The 11,038-nt window shown below is 32.6% G+C and overlaps 2 protein-coding genes across 2 annotated transcripts; both read right to left on the bottom strand.

Annotated features, from left to right (window-relative positions):
- Positions 1-1,719: 1,719 nt before the first annotated feature.
- On the bottom strand, positions 1,720-8,209 carry LOC114645358 (extracellular calcium-sensing receptor-like). Its single transcript, XM_028793218.2, has 4 exons — positions 7,420-8,209; positions 6,533-6,763; positions 5,150-5,273; positions 1,720-2,783 (listed from the first exon to the last, which is right to left on the bottom strand). The coding sequence occupies exons 1-4, from the start codon at positions 8,131-8,133 to the stop codon at positions 1,873-1,875; spliced, it is 1,980 nt and encodes a 659-aa protein (XP_028649051.2). The 5' UTR covers positions 8,134-8,209; the 3' UTR covers positions 1,720-1,872.
- On the bottom strand, positions 8,199-9,878 carry LOC127526618 (extracellular calcium-sensing receptor-like). Its single transcript, XM_051922518.1, has 3 exons — positions 9,655-9,878; positions 8,800-9,096; positions 8,199-8,229 (listed from the first exon to the last, which is right to left on the bottom strand). The coding sequence occupies exons 1-3, from the start codon at positions 9,867-9,869 to the stop codon at positions 8,199-8,201; spliced, it is 543 nt and encodes a 180-aa protein (XP_051778478.1). The 5' UTR covers positions 9,870-9,878.
- Positions 9,879-11,038: the final 1,160 nt, after the last annotated feature.

Here is an 11,038-nt window from a genome sequence, read left to right as displayed (position 1 = left end):
GTTATAAATGTAGACACAGTACAACACTGAAATCTCTATTAAACTTAAACAAAGCAATCAAATGAATTTCTAAACACAAATTTTAAGTAAGTGTGGTTTTCATCGCTGTATTTATTCAGACGAAGGAAACATACAAATAAAATATCAGATTTGTTTATTTTCTCATTTACAGAAACTTTAATAATCCTTTAAGCATTTAGACTTATTTTTGCAGAATTTTCTCATGCTTGATGTTTTTTTCTAATATGTATTCTAAGAACAATATGAGTTCTTAAAGTAATCAAAACAGTAATAAGTATTTTAAATGATCAATTAATTGTTTCCAGGCTTCAACATTAAAATCCTATACAGAGAGGCATGCATATCTGCCATTCAACACTTAGTCTTCTACAGAGACTTACAGTACACTGCTCATTTGAAATTCCTCTGGTATGTTTAACTATTGCTTTGCTATATCCCAAATATCTCTATGACTAATTTAAAATCCTGTTCCTGACATAATCATAAACAGTGGTGAACTGGAACTGGAATGTTGTCAAAAGTACTGTTTCATCTAAAAATAACCTGGGATTTGTTTCACCATCTGACTAAGGATGGTTGAAAAAGACAGTCGGCTGCTTTTGTTTTTGGTTCCCTAGTACTGCTTTACATGCAAAACCACTTTGGCCAACTCTACTTCCTTCTCGATGTTGGTCCAATATCAGAATTATGATGGAGTGAAGGTGGAGAGGGCTTCTGTTAAAGATTTGTTGTCTAAATTATTGTGTCTGCATTTACTTTAGGCTGACAGACTAAAATGGGATTATAGACCATTCCAACCACATAAAATCCTTAACTATAATTCCCATGTATCATTAACAACAGCTATTCTTTTATATTATGGATAGATTGGAAAATAAATAACAGTGACATCCTTACATAATAAATAGAACGTCTGTGCAAGGCATTAGAAGGAAAAATGAAAAACAGATTATTTTTTAAAACTTGTAGATCTGACTGCTAGTGCCTTAGAAAACCCAGAACATCTAATAAAGATTACCCAGTACAACAAGTACAACATATATATTTTTTTTTTATTTAAAAAATTTGCAATTTACACAGGAAAGGATAAAGAAAAAAAAGTGAATGAAATTGAAGAATGCAAAATAAGCAAATAACTCAGAATGGGCTTGAACAAACCTCACCTCTCAACCAAATTGTTATTTAGCACCCTTGTATTGAGGATTTCTCTGTTTTACAGTTCTAACATGTTTATCCATTGCTTTCAGTCTATTTACATTTAAGACAGTTTTTATGGCAATCCTTTGGACTTGCGTCTTGATAGGTAATCTTAAAATAACGATACCTACGAACACCACAAACAATTTAATATTACAAAAAAATATTGCGGAGGTTTGAAAATTGATGGATGACCAGATACATAGCAAGAACTGACATTAACTAATAAGCCCCATATTAGGAAAAATCACAATCCCCTAGACATAAAGGCAATTTAGTTTTTTATTCAGACCTAATGGATACAAAATAAAATAAACAAGGAATATATTTTTATAAAATTAAAGTGTATACCTTTTATGATAAAGTTAAAAATAATCATATTTTCATTCTACTATGGAGTAAACATTGTTTTAAGATAAAATGGTAATGTTAAATTTAACATAAAACATAACATTTTATAAAATTTTAACATAAAAAGGAGAATATTTGGCAACATAATACGAAAACATTTTTTGTGCCACATCCTGCTTTAAAAATTGCACTTCTTTTATACAGTTGTCAGTTTTATTTTATTTTTTTTCAATCAAATATCTCTAAAATATTAACAGGCCAAAACAAAAATACTTATCAGTGTGAAATTGTTGTTTTCTGTCATTAATATTTCTGTAAGCTTCTACACATCAAAGATTTCTTGGTGTTTTTATGTGGCTTTAGGAGAATAATGTAACATTTTGGAGCAAATATTGCAAAGAGAAGACCAAAGCTTGATGCCAGAATTGCAAAGATCTCCACAGCCACTGTGTGTTTTCCAGGAGAGCTGACATAGGCGGGGATGAAAGTAATCCAAACGGCACAGAAGATAAGCATGCTGAACGTGATGAATCTGGCCTCATTAAAAGTATCTGGTAGACGTCTGGCAAGGAATGCTAACAAAAAAGAAACACCTGCCAGTAGCCAAATATATCCTAGAAGACAGCCAAATCCTGCTGCTGATCCAATGTCACACTCAAAGATAATTTTTGCAGTCTGGTATTTGGTGTTTTTAGTGGGACTTGGGGGAGATGTGATAAGCCAAATTATACATATTAAAGCCTGAAGAGCAGTAAAGACAAAAACGGTGCACCTCTGCTGAACAACACCAAACCATTTCATTGTACTTTTTCCAGGCAGTGTTGCAGTGAAAGCCATTATCACAACAATAGTTTTTACAAGGATGCAAGAAATGCACATAACAAAGCTTATCCCAAACACCACGTGCCTGAGCATGCAGGTTATGTGTGAAGGCTGCCCAATGAAAGACAAAGAACATAGGAAGCATAACATCAGCGATACCAGCAAAAGGTAACTCAGTTCAGAATTGTTGGCTTTAACTACAGGAGTGTTTCGAAAGTGGATGAAAACTGCTAGCACAGCGACTGTCAAGCAGAAACCTGTCAAAGCTGTAGCTGCCAATGTAATGCCCATAGCATCATCATAGGAAAGGAATTCTGTTTCCTTTAGCACACATTTGGTTTTTTTATCATTAGACCAGAGTTCAGTTGAACATTTGATGCATTCAATTGAATCTAAAAGGGAAAAAAATTAATTAATTAATTTCTGAAAAACGATTCTGTGGCTTAAATTGTAAAATAACGAATTATAACTACTTTGTTATTTTACTTAAGTACATTATTCAGCTATTTGTAAATACATTATTCAGCTATTTGTACTTTACTTGACTAAATTTACTTTAGGACTACGTTTACTTTAACCCCACTACATTTTAGGTCAGATAGCATCCTTTTTACTTCATTACATTTTCCAGCAAGTCCTAGTTACTCATTACGCAGATCAAACTATTATAAATTTATCAAGAGACCTAATGTATATGGTGTGTTGTCAGCTTTTGTTATAATTCAATGTTGCTCAGACACAGCCAATAGAATCAAAAAAATAAAAGAGCAATATGGTGTCTTCCACTGTTCATTTGGTAGGTCGGTCCCATGCTTCTTGCTTACTGTTCAGACTTAAAAACTGAATATGCACTTTCCGCACAGTCGTATTTGAAGACAGCACCTATAGAAATCTCTACTTTCAAGAATTCATCTTCAAATTTAAAGAAGCATGTGGAAGTTACCATCTATTTTTTCCTATTCTTAAGCTATCTTAGACAGATCCTCTGAAGTCCAAAAAAATAGTGTCTTTTTAATCTTGTGGAAATGAGATTTTACAAGAAATATCTTGAGACCACAAGTTATATATTTGCACCACAAGTGTATTTTGCATGCCAATGTAATTCCCATAACATCTTTTGGCGGATTTGAACAGGCTCAATTAATCTAATGCTAGCATGAGTCCAGCCATAAAACTTGCTGTTTAACTGAAGAAAACAGACTCAGGGTTCCTTGCGAGAGCTCATTGGTTGCGAGCATTCTTGTTGTCCCATTTTTATGTAACAGCTAATAAAAGGGGTATCAGCTTTTCTTCAAGAAGAGATACATATTTTTGTTGTTACCTCATGGAATTTAAGCTGAGGGAAAGCTAACAGAACACAGCCTTACCGACCAGAATCTACTGGAGCCACCATGACTAAGAAAAAATACAGCTGGCTTATTAAGTGAATATTCCAGTTTTGTGTGCAAGGGTAACCTCTGAATAAATTATTAAATGATTTCTGAACATCTGTTTCTATCTTAAGCTGAATTGCAAATTGTGAGACTTGTTTTTTCTCTGAGTTGTACTTTTTATCATATCAGTCCTTTATGTGATTCAGGAGAAAACATTTAATTTAACAGAACCAACCCAGAGCATTTTTCAGTAGGACACTCAGATTTGTAATTGTCATTTTATTATCTTCTTTTGAAGTTGAATTATTTGTAGTGTAATATTAAAGCAAGTTGGTTTAATGCTTACTGTATATGTACTAGAAAATGTTAATCTGTGCAATTTAAATTGTCTATAGAAGTGCATTAAAAATATGAATTTGTATTATGATACAACCAACTGGTACACACCTCCGGTTATGCCAGAGAGTTAATAATAATTTAATTTTGGTTAATGTGATAGTTTAGATGAGTGCTCAAGCAAGTACTTTAAAGATAAAATTGGAAACCAAATTAAGTAAAGGAAATCTCCACTTTCTTAAAATAATACTTGTTAAAGATAAACAACAATTATAAAATTGTTGTATTATTATTTAACATAATAATTGCCCTTCTAAAATGTATCTTTACTTCAGTGAAGTATAATAAGCCCAATTTGTGTTTATTTGTACTTGCTTTTTTTGTATTGTATTTTGTGATTTTTCTCTTCAGAGATGGGGTTCCTCATTTACAGCTGCTAGGTATCCTAGTGTGGAGGTACAGCATATCCACGCTCACTAGTACCACACTTCAGGTCATCACCATGAAACTGACTGCAGTTATCTACTGATCAACAACATGATTGCATTTGCACAATTCACTATTCTGCAATGCATTTCTGTAGCAAAAATATTGCGTAAGTGTTGTTTAAAAATAAAATAAATGTATTGTACCCTCTAGGCTGAGCCTTGCACCTTCTCATTTTTATAAATTGCCATTTTTACTTGTTACTTGAGTGCTTTTGAAAGTAGATACATTTTTACTTTTACTCAAGATTTCTTTTATTGAAATACTTCATACTTCAGTAAAAGTGAAAATCTGATGAAGTACTGCATCTTTTACTCAAGTATCATTTCAGAGCACTTTTTACAAATCTGTAAGTTTCTGTTTTCTTAATGGTTTAGTTATTACAATTTAGACAGAGATAAAGCAATACAGTACTCTTAATATCGGCAATAGCGCTGATTAAAGACTTCTTTGAACTGCTAAACTGAGTTCTTTCAACCTTGATTTGATTGCAGAGATACCCACTTCCTTTAATTTGCATGTTTGCCCCATGTTTATGCAGTGCTATAACAAATCTTACTCACCGGTCTGATTGCTTATTTCTCCATCAGCACAAGGCACACAGTCAAAACAGCAGATTGGCTCTCCTTTTCTAGCTGCTTTTCTTGTACCAGGTTGACAGCTTTTGCTACAAACTGATTCTGGCATCTAAAGTACAACAAAAATAAGGAGCTATAAGGAAGCATGTAATTACTAACACATACTCTAAACATACTAAAACCATAGGGAAACTTCACTTTGATGTGAGGTGTTATTGACTTTTTTAATCAAGTGAATATAAAGTATGCAAATGTCAGGTTTATCCTTAGTATCTGTGCTGTAATGGCTATTATCGTCATATCTCATAATTCACCACATTCATAATGGCTAACATGGTTACAACACCCTAGTACTTTAAATTACCTTGAAATGCAAATGATTTAATCATTTACATGAGAAGGTTTGTAAAAACACCATTACTGATTACATGCTTTTAAATAATTTGAACAATCTTGAGCACATAAGTTGTTACATATAGCATTGTTAAACATCTAGCAATAAAGTTAAATGCTATTCAACTAAAATTAATACTGTTTGTAAACCTATCACATATAAACTAACTTGATGTTTAGAAATTTTGAGTTAGTTCACATTTATATTTCTTATTATAGATTTTATGAAATGCCTTTTTATATTCTACTTCTGTCTATTTGAATGATACACTGTTTTTTTGTTTTTTTTTAATCATAAAGAAAGTGACCAGGCTGGGATTTGAACCTAATCTTTAGAGCTTGCCAGTCATACTGCCTGTGTATTAACCAAACCCTTGCGCATAGTATTTTTTACATTATTAGTAGTACTAGGGTGTTGTACATCTTGCCTGAAGAAGGGGCCTGAGTTGCCTCGAAAGCTTGCATATTGTAATCTTTTTAGTTAGCCAATAAAAGGTGTCATTTTGCTTGACTTCTCACTAGTAACATTATTAATTATATGGTAATTCCTACATTAAGGGTGGAAAGATACCACCCTGTATGACTCCTTTTTTAGTCAGTATTTGAAATCACACAATGAGATTAATAAAAAAAAATCAGTACATCACTGTCACATTGCAAAATGTAGGATAAATATCTCATTGCAGTTCTAGCTAATAGTTTTCTTTAGTAAATATTTAAATACATTTTTTTGCAGGTGTCTTTTGGTTGTTTACTTTGAATAAACTGCATAAGATAATTTGGTTCAATTTCCAGCATGTTGTTCTGAGTATAAATTAAGAAGAAATGCAATGAGCAATCCTCAGTTGAAGAAATTCATTTAAAAAAAAGCAATGTACCTTTTTGAAAACTTTATACAAATAGTGGTAACAACCTAAATTTAGTGTAAATATTTTATCTTTCACCGAATTCCACAAGACAACTAGAGCCACCCACTTTCCCAGATTCAAAATTCCAGAAGATATCATCTTTATTAATAATCAGTTGGGTCTCATGTGTGTCAAGTTCACTGAAGAATCCAATGGTTTTAGTGGTCATGCCTCCTCCATCTTCAGCTCTTTGCCAGTTTACAATGTCAAGGATTGGAACTGCATCTCCATTTTGATCAAAAGCTACTCGGTCCCCAGAAAGAGTGGTGAAGTTGACTTTTCTCAGATAGTGCAAAAGCTTAGATGAAACAATAAAAGAAATGTCATAATTGTTAATTGATATATAAACAGCAATGGGAGAAAAATATAAAAAATTAAATCTGAGTTATAGGCCATCAATAAATACATTTGTGTTTATATATAAACATCTATAGATATACTATATATTAATAGAGCAATTGGAGGTTGATTTTTAACCACAGATTAATAAAGCTCATATAAATATGTTGCTTATAAATTAACATAAAGGTCTGGAAGAATTTAAGAAACATATTTGGGATCATAGATTATTCATCTCTTCATACCTACTGTATTCAACTCATCAGTTTTATACAGTTTTGAATCAAAATACCACAGGAAAATCAAAAGCACTAGATGACAAATGATGCAATGTACTGTTCATTCACTTGTATTTTTATAAATTTATTTTGCAGTATGACCATAACCAGTAGCATTAGCTTATTCCCAAACTAATAGTTTCCTCCGTGAAGTCAATGACTACATTGTTTCCTAATAACCCTCTTCCACAGTGTTGCCAAAGTGTAGGCAACAGAAAACTAAAAGAAGTGTTCTGCTTCTTTATTATATAGTTTTCCTAACACAGTCATGTTCTTCTTCTTTTAATACATGTCATCAATTTTCACAGTTTTAATAAGTGCTTCTGGATTCCCTTACCTGCCAGGGCTGCACCTTTGTAATGTCTGCACATGTGTTGTTCTCAAAAGGCCCTTCTCTGTCTTTACAAATTACTATGTTATGCAGGGCATGTGCTAGGGCATACACAGCTTTATAAACGTTGTAGGAAGCTCTCAATTGTGACACATCGCTATATTCATTTTTGATGCTTTTCATGTCTTCTGTCCCTGTGCACACTTTTCCATCTTCTGCCACTGATGAGTTTTTGAATTTACATTGAAATATTGTTTCCCAAAACTGACTGTAGAGGTTGTTTTTGACATCTGAAGTAGGCTGAATATCACGGAGGAATTTTTCAAACCCTGGAATGGAGCCTCTTCTTGCAATGATCCCGATGGTTCCACCAAAAAAGTCAAAATTATCATTGCTGGCCAGTGAAGGATAAGCACTCCACAAATCACATGCTATCCATTGCTTGCCAGTAATATTTCGAAGAACAGCTTCTTTTATAAATGTTCCCATGATAGTTTTTGTTAGAAACAAAACAATGATTTTGGCAGATGATTGTTTTATAACACTAATGACCTGAAGCAGTCTTGCTCTATCGTTTGTCTTTAATGTTTCTGAGAATGCAACACAACCAAATTTTTTCACTTCTTTGTTGAAACTGGTCAGAGCATATAACCCATAGTCATCATCAGTTCCTACAGCTCCAACCCAGGTCCATCCAAAGTAATTCATAATTTCAGCCATCACTTTCACCTGAAATGTGTCACTTGGGATTGTCCGCAGGAATGTAGGAAATTCCTGCTTATCACTTAAACATGAACAAGTTGCACAATAACTGACCTAGAAATGAAAAAGTTGCAAGGATTAGAATATGAGCTTCAGCATTCCTTAATGGAAAGACTTTATATACAAAATATGTAGTCTGCTTGTTCAGATATGCTACATGGTAATGATTTCAGAGAGAAAACCACCAATAGTAAAACATTAATGAATACATCTCTTGGGAAATCAATTATCTTTAAATATGAAAAATCACAGTTTTCATCTTGATGACTAATGACTGAATTCAAATCAATGGGTTGATTTCTTTCATTTTAATTGGAATATTCTGTATTATAAACTACTAGTCAAAATATTACATTTTTCAGTTCAGGGAAAAATAGCTATAAATGGATGTGCTGTTTAAAAAACAAATCACTCACTATACTACACTATACTATATTTCCAGTTTTCTAATTGAATTATTTTGAGAAGATACAATTAATGTCACATACAACTTAATCACTATTCAGGTATTTTCAAATTTTATTTTAAAATGCTCACTTAGAAAATCTTATTAGAAGGTATTTGCAGTAACAGTAAACATTTATTTTAAATAGCATCATCAAGTATGGATTATTGATAGAATACATTACCAGAGGTATCTTGAATAAACTCACAGCCCTTGATATGGCAATGGAATGTGTTGATAATGGATCACCAAGAATAGCAACTACAGGAGGAACTCCATCACAGCTGGAATCATCATTAACCTCCTCCTCTCCGCCAATAAGAGTTGCCGCAGCTCGCATGGCTTCCTGCAGGTTCATACAGTTGTCATAGAGTCTGTATCCCAAAGTTATATTTGGCAAAAGAGCAGGATCCTTGTTTATTTCTTCAATTGCAAACACCATGGTCTGTGCTCTTTGGAATACAGCAAGGTCAAAACTATTGGAGAATAAAAGTATTTAGCATATGGTTTTGTTTTTTCTGTATAGATTTAAAGGAGATCACTTATTTTAAAAGTTACCTTTAAAGAGAAGTGCTATGGTAGCGCTTTTTGTTAAAATTGTTAGAATTTAAAGTTGTTAAATTGGCAAAATAAAGTAAATCCTATTCAACAATGGGAATCTTTTAATAAGTCTTTCTTAACTTAATCAGAAAATCAGTTTTTCTAACAGAAGGCAATAAGAATTTGGGCTTAAAACAACTATATATATTTGTGTATTTTTTCAAATATCAGTTGATGTTTCCCTGTTTATGGTGTGTCTTATTTTTCATATCATATTGGTAATTATCATATAGCATATCAGACTCATTAGTCGAAGTTCTAATTAAATCCTCATTGAGTTTCTGTGTTTCTGCAGTCTTTGCTTATGACATTAAATCTAACTTTAATTTACTCTGTATTATAGTATCAATAAATGCTGATATATCTTTATCTAGAGATAGCATTATTCTAGATAGATAGATAGATAGATAGATAGTGAATTTTAATACACTTACCTTTCACATTTCCATTGTTCAGGTTTAGATATGAAGCTTAATTCTGGGGGTATTGCTCTAAAATTAACCGCAAATATTGCTCCCAGCATAATATCACCAGGTTTGAATAACCCATTAAACTGAAATTTTCCATGTGGTTTGCAGGTCAAGTATTTAGAAATAGATGTCTGAAAAACTGGAGCCAAAAACACGCAAGTATACAAAAGACACTTCATTGCTGTAAAGCCAAAAGCCACACACGTCTGAATATTTATATCTTCTTTAACGGTATATACTGCATGTCTAATCCTCCTGAGGTGGCCATGTATTTAAAATAAAACTATGCTTTGTTACACAGAAATCCCACAGCTCAGTTGAAAGAAACACATGACAGATATTGTGCATTATCAGGGAAAACAACATTTACTTCTATAGTACACTTTCATAGGAAAGGTGTAGCTCAACGTGCTATAAAACATGTCAAAGAAACAGTAGTATGCAAAGAAAAACAAATTAAATTTAGACAAGAATAATAATGAATAAATAGTATTCAAAAGATAAATAAATAATGCTCACTTACATAATACAGATATATAATTTAGAGCAGTAGAATACCAAATTGTGTTTTCAAGTTTCTAAATGACAGTCTGATAATAAAGTCAGATGGCCAAGGTGGACAGAAAAAACTGGAGGTAAAAAACTGCAGGTTTTCCAGACCAAAACACCACCCAACCCCCTCTGGGTTTTCTGCCTAACACAAAATGTTCTTAAGTAGTTCTTTATTGGATTCAACAATGTGGATCTTGTGATAAGTTGGTGTATCTGCTTTCATTCATTTGTAGAATGCCACCATGGGATAATGTTTTAAAGGAAACACACCAATAATAGAACAATTTTATTATAAATGTATATCTTAACCAGTAAAGTTTCATCTTTACAATAAAACTTTAAATGAAAGGAATTTTATCAGTTTAAACTCTAGTACAAGCAAAGTCCAGTTATGGGATGAAACAAACCTAAACAATTACCACAGTGGATTCCACATTGGTACTGTTCATTTAGATTGTTGTTTTTTTATTATCTCAACCCCTCATAATTCTGCGAGTGTTTAGCTCTGGTCTCAGTACAGTTATATAACATATTGGATCAAATATTGCAACAAGGACTCCAAAACGTGATGCTAGAATAGCAAAGATCTCCACTGCCACTGTGAACTTACCTGGTGTGCTGACATAATTAGGTCTGAAAGTAATATATGTTGCACAGAAGATAAGCATGCTGAAAGTGATGAATTTGCCCTCATTAAATGTTATTGGTATGTGTCCTGTAAAAAAAGCTATCATAAAGGAAACACAAGCCAAAAAGCCAATTTCCAATATCAATTTCAGAGATGATTTTGGCATTG

This window comes from Erpetoichthys calabaricus, chromosome 2 (genome assembly GCF_900747795.2).
Source record: "Erpetoichthys calabaricus chromosome 2, fErpCal1.3, whole genome shotgun sequence".
Taxonomy (NCBI): Eukaryota; Metazoa; Chordata; class Cladistia; order Polypteriformes; family Polypteridae; genus Erpetoichthys; species Erpetoichthys calabaricus.
This window is presented reverse-complemented; position numbering and strand designations above follow the sequence as displayed.

Excerpts from the sequence above, each read along its gene's own strand:
- LOC127526618 (XM_051922518.1), bottom strand. The coding sequence starts at position 9,869 with ATGAAGTGTCTTTTGTATACTTGCGTGTTTTTGGCTCCAGTTTTTCAG. Across the intron at positions 9,097-9,654 it reads GAACAATGGAAATGTGAAAG|TTTTGACCTTGCTGTATTCC; the intron begins GTAAGTGTATTA and ends ATTCTCCAATAG. Across the intron at positions 8,230-8,799 it reads TTCAAGATACCTCTGGTAAT|GTCAGTTATTGTGCAACTTG; the intron begins GTATTCTATCAA and ends TTTCATTTCTAG.
- LOC114645358 (XM_028793218.2), bottom strand. The coding sequence starts at position 8,133 with ATGGCTGAAATTATGAATTACTTTGGATGGACCTGGGTTGGAGCTGTA. Across the intron at positions 6,764-7,419 it reads CAAAGGTGCAGCCCTGGCAG|CTTTTGCACTATCTGAGAAA; the intron begins GTAAGGGAATCC and ends GTTTCATCTAAG. Across the intron at positions 2,784-5,149 it reads AGAAATAAGCAATCAGACCG|ATTCAATTGAATGCATCAAA; the intron begins GTGAGTAAGATT and ends TTTCCCTTTTAG.